At 42.9% G+C, this 12,401-nt stretch overlaps 1 protein-coding gene across 1 annotated transcript in view; it reads right to left on the bottom strand.

Annotated features, from left to right (window-relative positions):
- rgs3a (regulator of G protein signaling 3a) overlaps positions 1-12,401 on the bottom strand; it is a 126,122-nt gene that overhangs the window by 41,268 nt on the left and 72,453 nt on the right. Inside the window, exon 11 of the mRNA XM_053676999.1 lies at positions 222-1,016. Coding sequence (XP_053532974.1) covers positions 222-1,016 — 795 coding nt within the window. The remainder of the gene's footprint in view (positions 1-221; positions 1,017-12,401) is intronic.

The following is a 12,401-nucleotide window of genomic DNA, read 5'->3' as shown; positions in this document are numbered from 1 at the left end:
TTCGTTCAGACTATCGGTTCCTCTGTTAATTTACCGAAGTGACCACTTGGTGGCATCAGGACCCCGTTATCGCGAAGAGAGCGAGAGATTTTGAGTCTTCTGTAGTGTTGCGTGTTAGACATAAGGTCATAAGCGCTGATGACTGCTTTGCTGAGACATGTTTACGAACTGATTATGTCAGTGTTTGGGTTTGAACGCATGTTTGTAGAAGAGCGGCTCACCTTCCTGCCGGAGAACAGCATGCAGAGTTGGTGCATGGAGCCTCCGTTCTTGGTCAGCTCCTTCTTCAGAGTCTTGGGCGAGGGCAGCGTCCAGCCCCCCTTGCTAGCGGTGGTCACCTCCAGGCGGTTGATGGCGTTATCAGAGGTGAAGCAGGTGGTGCGCGGGTCCTGCAGGAGGCTCCCCTCGCTGTGTGTGCGTCTGCGCAGCGAGTTCTGTACGCTCAGACCTCCGGAGCCACCGTGTTTCTCACACGAGCCCGCCTCCACCATGCTCCTCCTCTTAGTGGGCTCCAAGTAGTTATCATCACTGTCTTCCTCATCTTCATCCTCATCCTCATCTTCATCCTCGTCCTCGTCTTCTTCGTCAGTGGCGGTCGAGGACAGAGCGTCGGCGCTGAAAGAGCGGTCCAGACGTAACTCGGGGATGATGAAGGATGAAGAAGAAGAGGAGGCCGGAGGATTGGTGTCGTAATCCTCGTCTTTCTCGTGCTTCTCCTCGACTTCATCTGCTTCAACGCCGTGTGAGCCTTCTTCTTCTTCTTCTTCTTCTGTAGGGGTCTTTTTGTCTTCCTCTTCCTCCTCTCCTCTATCCACCCTCCAGATGTCACTCAGGCTGCCCTCGGTGGATGGGGGAGGTGTAGGAGGTACAAGGTGCCGAGTCTCGTCCAGAGGAGTGCTGCTTGAAGTGCCTGTGGTGCCTGGGGCGTCAGACGGACTGCAGAGTGAGTGCTCGTCCTCCGAGGGCTGCCACTGAGCACCCAGATCACACTGTTCATCCAGTTTAGGCTCCAGCATCTGAGGAGACAGTAAAAACAATATTATGATTCAAAATAAAAAGAGGGCTTTAACTCATAGTCGAGCTGTGTCCTGGTTGGTCCATGGGAGACTACGATCAGAGCTATGAAAAATGCATTTAAGGAAATGATTTAATACGATATCATTTATAGATAATTTGATTTGATACACTGTCATACAAAGTGATTTATTATTGGCAAATTGACTAAAAATGGTATAAAAGGTGTGGCACTGGCAGTAAAGAAGCACAACTCCTTCACTGAGACACTCATAGACCACACCTCCTTCACTGGGATGGACAGCAAAAGAAGCCACACCTCTTTTACAGAAGCCACGCCTCCTTCACTGATACTAACACACACAGAGGTTACACATCCTTTACTGAAACTAACAGAGGCCACGCCTCCTTCACTGGAACTGATAGGAAAAGAAGCCACACTTCTTTTACAGAAGCCACACCTCCTTCACTGATACACACAGAGACCACACCTCCTTCACTGGGACTGATAGCAAAAGAAGCCACACCTCGTTTACAGAGGCCACACCTCCTTACCTGTTGACTCACACACACACTCATTCATACATACATACACAGAGGCCACACCTCTTTAATAGACACACACAAATCAATTAAACACCATATACACCATATTTAATATCTGATTAATTCTTTACTTAAATCTTAAGTTCATTTGTTATCATTTTATTTGCATATACTTTTACTATGCAAGGCAATCCAACACGTCAGGGAAAAAAACGTAACTACGAGCACGCGTGTTAGCATGCATGCTTGTTAAGGAGCTCTCCAGGAGAGCCTCTCGTTATTATAGGCACAATTTAGACACATTTTTCTGCCTAATCCTGCCCTCCTTGCCCCGGGCTTCACACACTAAACACGCTCTGAACCTCGGCAAACAAACAGCACCTAAAGACCTCTTAGCAAGTGCTAATTATAGCAGGTGAAGCCCTGTTTATGATCAATGTCAGTGTCACACAGCTTTGAACTCATGTTTAAGTCTTTCCAAATGATTTGACAGGCTGTCCTGTGATCCCTGCTCGCTCTCTCTCTCTCTCTCTCTCTCTCTCTCTCTCTCTCTCTCTCTCTCTCTGCATGTCACACTATCATTAGCTAACAGTCCGGCGGCTGCGGATTGCCACCTGGCTCTTTCCGGGAATAGTGTTACATTGCTGCACTGCTTGTTTACGCCTCGGTGGTACTTCTCAGTATTCCATTTGTTCCGCACCACATGCTCGGAGCGCCACCGCTTCAAAAAGGTCATAAGTGCTGAAGGTTTAGTGAAACATTTACAGCATGTCCGAGAGTCAACAGACAGTAGGCGCTGTAGAGGGGCTCATGCGGATGGCAATAAGCAATAACGTTAGTGTGAACACACACACACACACGCACGCACACACACAAATCTCACTCAGTGTCATTATTCTCATCATTCCCAATCCGATAAGCACTGTGTGAGCTTTACGGATCCGGATCGGTATCGGATTTGGATTTTTGACATATTTCCCCACAAGTTCAAGCAAAATAGTTGATGGGAATAGTCAAGATCAATCCCCATCGCATTATCAGCTGATCGGATCAATAACGGCAAAAGTTATCTGCATCTTTACACCAACTGGAATGTTCTGAAATCGGTATTGAATCGGTATCGGTTACACGGCCATTCAAAGCTTAGACGATGCAATATTATGAAGGAAAATGAATCGGTGTTGATTCTAACATTACATGGCGGCTGAATGACGTCACCCAACTAGAAGCTAATAACTGTCCATTAAGGCTGGATGTGGAGTGATTGGATTGCAAAGCACTTTGCAGAATGTCAAAAAGCTGAGGGCAGACCAACGAAACCAACCATTAGCCATTTCCGTTCCTGGCTTTCATTTCTCAAACGTCCCGGGTGAAGAGTGTGTGCTCTTCAGAAAGTCCTGTCAGTCCTCACGAGCTGGAACGCCCCAGGCTCTGTCCCTGTGCTTCGCTAATTTGTTCTGGATTTTGTTGGGAACAGCAGCACTGGGTCTTTAAATAGTAAACAGGATAACATAACTCGTGTACAAAATGGCGTACACTGCATGTGAGTACGTGAAGGGAAAAACAATGTTAAAAGTGCACATGCAAATATGCGATAAATAAAACCGCACGTCCTAAAAATGAACAACTGAAAATAAGTGCGTGTAATGACGGGGTAGTGGTGGCTTGGAGGTTAAGACCTTACTGATCAGAAGGTCGGGGGTTCAAGCCCCAGCATTGCCAAACTGCCACTGTTGGGCCCTTGAGCAAGGCCCTTAATCCTCTCAGCTCCAGGGGGCGCTGTATCATGGCTGACCCTGCACTCTCTGACCCCAACTTCCTGACATGCTGGGGTATGCGAAGAAAACAATTTCACTCTGCTGTAATGTATAGTGATTAATAAAGACTCATTATCGTTATCAAATGAATAATATGGAGGGGGAAATGTGATGTGAAAATATATATATATATATATATATATATATACACGCATGTGGAAAGGAAATCGTGAAAATAAATGAATCTTGATGAAATATCATGTAAAAATATTTCTGAAAATAATGTGTCTTTTCAGTATGGGATGATGAAAAGTCACATGATCGCATGATCCGTATCCTGGAGCAGGATCTCTGGGTGCGTCCGGGATTTTTTATTTATTCATTAATTTTTTTAACACTCCATAATAAACCGCAAAGAACATCAGGACATGGAATCATCTGAAGATGACTCTCAGATGACTGGAGGCCTTAAGCATCTCTCTGGGGTCTGGGATCATATGATGAAGTGGTGAAGTACACGCTAAGCATTCAAAGCTGAATTTTATTCCTAAAGATGCACAACGTCCGAAGTGCCATAAATCACTTTCGTCTACGTAGACGTTATAAAAAATAAATAAATAAAAAACTCCTGAAAGTATGAAATACAAGGTGCTTTGACAGCTGTGCGTAAATGCGTTTGTGAAGAGACGACTTCATCCGGCTGGTTTATGGCTCACTTCGCTAAACGCCCTTCAAAACAAACAGCACTTTATGGAACTGATGAGCTAAGCGGACTGTTTTAACAGGAATGAGAAAGAGGAAGCGCGTTCCCTGAAACTGAGCTAAGGAGACATTTAGAGTCAGATAAACTGATAAGATGATGATATGCTAGCGGGTATTGACATGAGGAAGCATCGCCAAACACGTCATCACGCAATCATCTGATCTTGTTCGTGAAAACTCCATCCTGAAACACATTAAAACTGAATTTTGGTTGTTGTTCTTGCTAGCACCGTTACAACGACGTTAACTGGACAGAGAAAAAAAATCAATCTCGAACATAATTAACGAGAAATCCAGTGGAGCACACGTTGGACTCAAAGTCCCAGAATGCAACTCAGCTATATAAGAGTTAGGGCATAGACTCGGCTCAGGCGTCAGCATGAACCTTGAAGCTTTGGTAGGTGAACAGTTTGAGCAGAATGTACAGACGATGAGCTCAGAGTTAAAGGACTAAAGCGCCGCCGCACTGCTCTCTTTAGGTAGAGATGAAACAAGTCCGAAATCCCGCTGCACCACTGTGGCGACAGCGTGGCATTGTGGGTAATGCAGGAAACATCAATGATTGATGTTATTCATTTCTAAGTAAACGACACGTCTTGCTTTTAATCCGTGTATCGTTACATTTAATACCGATACGCTCGATGATTATTTTTCTTTAATGCCGCCACGCTGGAGAAGCAAATAAGGCGTAAATCCTTTTTACATCAATTACATCAATTAACTACAATGAATGTTCCTGCTGCAAGTCCACAACAACAACCAATGTATTCCCTAACGGCGTTTTTGGAGTAATCGATACATCGGTCGAGCCTGTGATCGAACGTAACCTCGTTGCACCGCCATAAACCCTGAAGCGTTCTTTCTTTTTTTTTTTTTCTTTATCTACTCTGAAACTTCACGGATCAGTCTCGCTAAAAGTAACCGTGTGAGCACAAAGCCTTCCTGCAATGTCGCGTGCTATCAATCTCATTCGCGAGACAGCAAACACATAACCAGATGAGAGCAGTGCTATCGATCGGCACGCTAAACCGATCGATATACGGAGACGCGTGAACTTTTAGGCAGTCAAACTACACGCCATGTTTGGAGAAGAAATGGCACTGCATGTCACCCTGTAAACACTGTAATAACAGTGAAGTGTGGAGGGGGAAGCATCATGGTGTGGGGCGGTTTTTGATCACATGGTACTGGAAGACTTCATATAATTGAAGGAACGATAAATGGAGCCGTTTAGCGGGAGATTCTTGAGAAGAATCCGCCGCCATCCACCGGGATGATGAAGATGAGACGTGGGTGGAGCTTCCAGCAGGACAACGATCCAAAGCGTACAGCAAAGGAAACTCTCAATTGGTTTCAGAGAAAAAAAAATCAAGGTGTTTGAACGGCCCAGTCCATCACCTGACTCGAATCCAACAAGATTTAAAGACAATATGTTTAGAAGAACCGGCCAAAATCACACCCGAGTACTGCGGCCCATTCATTTCTTCACACGGGAAAGCGTCTTGAAGCGTCCTTACAAACAGAGGCTTCTCCACTAAGTACTAAATACGTTTCACTTAACGTGTTCAGTACTTTTTTCCCGTGTCATTCCTCTTTATTACACATGACTTCATTTATGGACTTTTATATTGTGAATTCTTTATATTTCCGGATTCCTTGAGTTAATACTGATGTCTGGTGAAAATTTCATGTGAATAACCTCATTGGAAATATATCTACTGAAATAAAATTTTGACGTGTTCAATACTTATTTCCCCCGCTGTACGATACACTCTTAAAAACAGGTTCTTTAATAATGTTTTGGGAATTCATTGGATAGTTAAGAGTCCTTATTTTATTTTACTTTTTAAATGGTTCAATTTGGAAAAACCTTCTGAAAGAGACACACCTTTAAGGGTTTGCAAAGAGGAACAACAACAACAACATAAAAACGAATCATACCTAGAACCTTTGATGAGTTCAAACTGTAGCTAAATGCTTCTTCTTGGCTCTTCAATGTTCTTTCAGGGTCCACGGGATAATTAAGGGTTCTTTAGGCCCCCTGAAATTTTTGGACCCCTTTCTGATCACTATATACTGTTACATATACGCTTAGAAAAATAGGTTCTTTAATAGTGCTTTGAGAATCCACTGGATAATGAAGGGTTCTCATGTCCAAAAAATGGTTCTACGTAGAACCCTTTCTGGTAGAAAGACACCTTTAAGGGTTCTAAATTTTCCAAATCGAAATGGTTCTTTGGTTTGTACCGGTTTGTTGGTTCTATGTAAAATCTTACAACAAGTGATAGTTACACCATCACTTACAACAAGGGAGAGTTCAAAACACCTACGCAACTGTCAGTCGTTCCAGATTCAAAGTCGATTGGCTCGTTTTTTGGGGGGGTAAATCGAAAAGTCTGCTCTTTTTGCATATTTTGAGTGATAATTAATTAGCGTATTTAGCATACTCCAACATTAAAACGTGGAGTTCCTACACAAAACGCGTAAAAGTTGGCTTTTACGGAAACATAAAGAACCTTTGAAGGTAAAAAAGTACCAAGATGATTTAGCTACAGTATATTTTAAACACCTGATAAGTTCTAGGAACTACAAAAAAAGAACTTCAAGGTTTTCTTCTAAGGTTCCTTAGATAATTAAGCTTTCTTAGCCTTTTAACAGTGTTCTACTTGAAAGAGTTTCTGGTATTGAAGAGTTCTACATAGAGCGTTTAAGGTTTCCACCAAAGGGACAACCAGAGCAGCCTTAAGCATTGTAAATATTCTACCCTAAAGAGTTATTAGGTTAGTCCAAGTGGCAGAACACTTAAACGTTCATTGTAGGACCATACAACAAATAGAATATTTTTAGAAACTTTCTAAGAAAGCATCTGTTAGGGTTTTCTTTTTCGTTTCTTTTGTTTTTTTGGTTGTTTTTTTTTTACGAAAACACGTACACACAACTTTACAAAAAGCTTGATCAGTGAGGCCCAAATCAGCATTACAGAAATCCAGATGTAGATTTAGGTCCCTAACGAACGAGCCAGAGGTGACAGCGGTCTTGAGATGAACCGGACTCAACATGGCAACCCATTTCCCCAGTCGAATTGGACGCCTCCTCTTACCGCGAGCCGATCGTCTCATTCTGATTCGCCCTCTTAACCTTCTCGAAGGATGAAAAGAGAAATCAGACCACCAGCCAGATCTTAAGTCGATCTTCCGAGCGTTTACAGTCACATCGTGCACTCTGGAGTCTGAAGCTCAAGCCTTGGCTGAATAGCGCAGACAGAATCTGGCGAGCCGGATGATATAAGCACTGATTGGAATTCCTTCCAGCAATAAAGAATGAAAGTACTCCTAAATCAGTGTTTTGGCCTTGGTGCATCTATGGTGGAATCACAGGGGGGAGGTAAAGTGTTTTTTTGTTACCTTTCTTGGCCATCTCTTTGTGTATGTGCTGAATAAGTGGCAGCGTTCCTTTGCTGTTTCCCGTCACGTATTGACGTTATTTTTTTCGAACGAGACAATAAGTTACAATGCTCACAGTCTCCCACAAAGGGATTTATTCTGTCTAACAGAGAGCACTGCTCCTGTTAGACCTGCCCAAAACGCCTCGATCAAAGTCCAGATGTTACTTCCGCAAACGTCTGCGTCACAATTTGAAATATCAGCTGGATGCCGCCATCTTTTTTTTTTTTTTACATTTTTAATTAATTACATTTTTCTGAAAGGTAAAAAAGTTACAAAACATAAACGTACCTCTAAGCTGGAACTGATACGGTAAAACCCACGGCATTATTAACTGCGTTCGCGATGATGGAAAAGAGCGTTACATTTCCGACACACGCTTGAGGTTTTTGGCCAATCGCAACGCGACGATTTCATATAAACATCACATGACCCCTTTAATAACAGCAGCTCTGATAATAGTGCAGCTGCGAATCACGGGTTTATATTAATGCTTTCTTTGTAATACGTCGTGGTTTCTATAGTAACAGCTCATTCATGAAGACTTGTATGATGGACACACGACAAAGATGGATGTATGTCCTCAGTGTGCCTCCTACGACTTAAATAGCTGGAATGCAATTAAGCACAAAATAATAATAATAATAATAATAATAATAATAATAATAATAATCATGATAATTAACCCCAAAGGTAATTACAATGCATTTTGGTTGATCATTTTTCAAGATTTAATTAAAGTCATTCCAGAGTCTGATATCAGTCCCTTTAGACTGGACTATTATTCAGCAGTCAGTTTATAGTGTCGTCCCTTCCACATCCGTGCGTACAGAAGAGTGGTTCGTGGTTAAACACAATAAAATCACCTTTTTATGTTTAAGCTGAAGGCTTTATGGATTTACTGATATTAATGCTAAGGTGGTGGTGACACAGCGCACACCTACGACACACACGGAGCGACGAGAGCAGCCTCGGGAGAAACCGGCGTTCAAATTTACGGCAGATCCGAAAGGATATGCATCTTTTTAAAAAAATTAAATAAATAAAAAGCTCATTTCCTTCTATATGGGAAAGCAAATCTATCCTGGTTGATATTAAAGCACCGGAATCGATGGGAATGTGTGTGTGTGTGTGTGTGTGTGTGTGTGTGTGTGTGTGTGAGGGCAGGAATTGATCCTTTGCATAGCATGAGGCAGCATTAAAAGTCACGGGTTAGGCGCGTTATCAAACAGGCCAGGATAATACACGAGAGAGAGAGAGAGAGAGAGAGAGAGACAGAGAGAGAGAGAGAGAGAGAGAGAGAGAGAGAGAGAGAGACAGAGAGAGAGAGAGAGAGAGATAGCGAGCGAGAGTGCTCAGGGTATGTAGAAGTGCATAAGTATACGACACTCGACTGTTCCAATATACAATTTGTTGTGTTACAACCTGGAATTTTTACCATTTTACTGACACAATGGGGCGTATTTGAGTTACGTATGAGTAGCGAGAATTTTATACCAAAAATTACGCACATCGGGGGTATTCAGACCTTATACATTACATTGGACATAACATCAGACATAAGAGGTACGCATGTGAGATAGAGTCTGCCTTAAAAATAAGCGTGTCTCATATTTATCTAATCACCCCCTTGCATCTAGTTAGTAGAACCTCAATTGCCTTCAATTCCAGCTGCTGGGACGCGTCTGTCAGCTTTACATGTCCGGATCCTGATGCATTTGTCCATTTCTCTTGGGAAAATCGCTCGCTCAGGCTCTGTCAGGCTGGATGGAGCCCATCTGGCGAACAACAATTTTCAAATCACAGCTCTTCAATTGGATTGAAGTCTGGCCTTCGACTGAAATTTCAAATACTTCCGCAATCACCACCTTTATGATGTTTGTACTGGTAAATAAATTTACTGAAATTTAAAAAAAAAAAATAATAATAATAATAATAATTCTTGCTCCTTTAATATTGTTTGGTATTTTGCGTAAATGCCTGACATAATACCAATATTAAGGCAATTTCACTTCCAGGTTGTAACGCAGGAAAGTTTGAAGGGGGGGGGGGGGGGGGGGGGGCATTACTTTTGCAAAGCACTCCGCGTAAAGCGCCGGGATCATGAAACGACGGATGTGGTCGCAGGATGAACGTGAATAGACACAAATGCACACGGACACATCATCAAGAACATGCACACGCATAAAAAAGCGCGTCGACTTGCGAGATTTTGAAATACGGCTCATGAACTTCTCGAGGCAGATCATTATCTCGAGCGAGACGAGGAAGACGATTGCGTGGATAGATCGCTGTTTTACACACGACAGGACGATTAGCCATGATTGATTCCTGCTCACGAGGCTGTCAGAGCCGAACTTATTACAAAGCGATGATTATAAATGATATTAACGACGTTGTGAACGCTCTGTAGTCAGTGGAAAGGATTGATGGGACGGGGCACGCTTGAGTGAACTTGAAGAATTGAGGCTCTGGTTTAGTAAGAAAGCGAATTACGTGTGCTAACGTGCGTGTGCAAAGGGATACGCACGCTTTAAAATATTGTACAGAGCTGCTGAAATCTCCGAAGTTCTGACAGTAGTTCTTAAATGCACTCGTTTTTTAATTCGTTATCGTTTCTATAGTAACGGCACAGTCACGGGGTTTTATACAGTGGGCGCGCTGCATGATCTACGCCTAATAATAAACAGATTAAAACACATTAACATTATAGCAATTAACAACGTATTACCTTAACAACACACATTACATAACACACAACACATATTACCTAACCCTAATCCTAACCCTAAACCTAACCCTAATCTTAATCCTAACCCTAATCCTTATCCTAACTCTAATCCTAACCGTAATGCTAACTCTAATCTTCACCCTAACCCTAATCTTAACCCTAACCCTGACCCTCACTCTAACCCTAATCCTAACCCTAAACCTAACCCTAATCTTAATCCTAACCCTAATCCTTATCCTAACTCTAATCCTAACCGTAATGCTACCTCTAATCTTCACCCTAACCCTAATCTTAACCCTAACCCTGACCCTCACTCTAACCCTAATCCTTATCCTAACTCTAATCCTAACCCTAATCCTAACCCTCACCCTAATCCTCACCATAACCCTAAACCTCACCCTAATCCTCACCTTAACCCTCACCCTAATCCACACCGTACCCCTCACCCTAATCCTCACCCTAATCCACACCGTACCCCTCACCCTAATCCTCACCCTAATCCACACCGTACCCCTCACCCTAATCCTCACCATAACCCTAACCATAATACTTAGCCTAACCGTAATCCTAACCCTAATCCTCACCCTAATACACACCATACCCCTCACCCTAATCCTCACCCTAATCCACACCGTACCCCTAACCCTAATCCTCACCATAACCCTAACCATAATACTTAGCCTAACCGTACCCCTCACCCTAATCCTCACCCTAATCCACACCGTACCCCTAACCCTAATCCTCACCATAACCCTAACCATAATACTTAGCCTAACCGTAATCCTAACCCTAATCCTCACCCTAATACACACCATACCCCTCACCCTAATCCTCACCCTAATCCACACCGTACCCCTAACCCTAATCCTCACCATAACCCTAACCATAATACTTAGCCTAACCGTACCCCTCACCCTAACCCTAATTCTAATCCTAGACATTGGGCTACTGATCGTGAGTTCAAATCCCAGCACCACCAAACTGCCACTGTTGGGCCCTTGAGCAAGGCCCTTAACCCTAAACTGCTCAGATGTATAAATGAAATAAATGTAAGTCGCTCTGGATAAGCGCGTCTGCCAGATGCCATAAAAAAATGTAAACAAATTTTTTAAAAATCATCATTAGTATGGTAAACGTGTTTATTTAGTGAACGTTTTCTACGTTAGTTTGTTTAGCTGTAGTTTGTAGCCTTATTTTTAGTCTTTGCGACCTGACAGTAACCCTGAAACCATGTGAGAAATGACCAGGACTTTTAAAAGCGCTTCGCTGGCTTTTCGAGGTGGGCGTGGCTAAATGACATCGTTCAGAATAGGCTTGCGTGACGGTATTATCCTCCTTACACGATACTGTATTATACGAAATTATATTTACCTGCATTTCGAATAGGAGCTCGCTCCAGAAGAACATCGGACTGTGCTTGCACGTGGTCTACGGAGCGTACACGTGAACACGTTCGATATGTGGAAATTCATCCACAGTGTAGGAAGTGCTGCATTTGACTCGACAGATTCAACCTGCTCTGCGTTTTGAAACGCGGTTCCAGGCAGTCGGCTTTTTTTTTTTTTTTCGGGAGTGGAGGAGGACCGGGTGGAGGACGAGGGCTTTAGTGAGGCGCTATTCATCAAACCCTTTAGGGTCAAGGACACGCTGACCTCGTTAAGGGCATCTAAACAATCGGGGTTGCTCTAACCAGTGGAGAGAGAGAACAACACCCAAGTCTGTGATTAACTGGACGATGACGTCGTTCTCGCCGTCTGCAGCGCCTGACCTCACCTCACCGAGCTCCTCCATCCAAACCCGAGGCTTCGTTCCAGCTGCACACACTTGTGAAAACCCTAATGAATAATGTACGTGTGTGTGTGTGTGTGTGTGTGTGTGTGTGTGTGAGGTTTAAGTAGCTCAGGGAAGGCACCGGCCCAGAGAAGAACCACCAGGGCTGAAATATAATACGATTTGAAAAATAATAATAATAATAATAATAATAATAATAATAAAAAGAGAGAGACAAGGCAAGGAGATTTAGCGTCATACCGTGTGTCAGGTTTGTTTACGTCCACCGAATGCTTTTTTTTTTTATAATTTGTGTATATGTTAGACTTTAAAATAAAAATGCAGCTAATTTCACACTTTTTCTACATAATTGCAGTT

This window comes from Ictalurus punctatus, chromosome 28 (genome assembly GCF_001660625.3).
Source record: "Ictalurus punctatus breed USDA103 chromosome 28, Coco_2.0, whole genome shotgun sequence".
Taxonomy (NCBI): Eukaryota; Metazoa; Chordata; class Actinopteri; order Siluriformes; family Ictaluridae; genus Ictalurus; species Ictalurus punctatus.
This window is presented reverse-complemented; position numbering and strand designations above follow the sequence as displayed.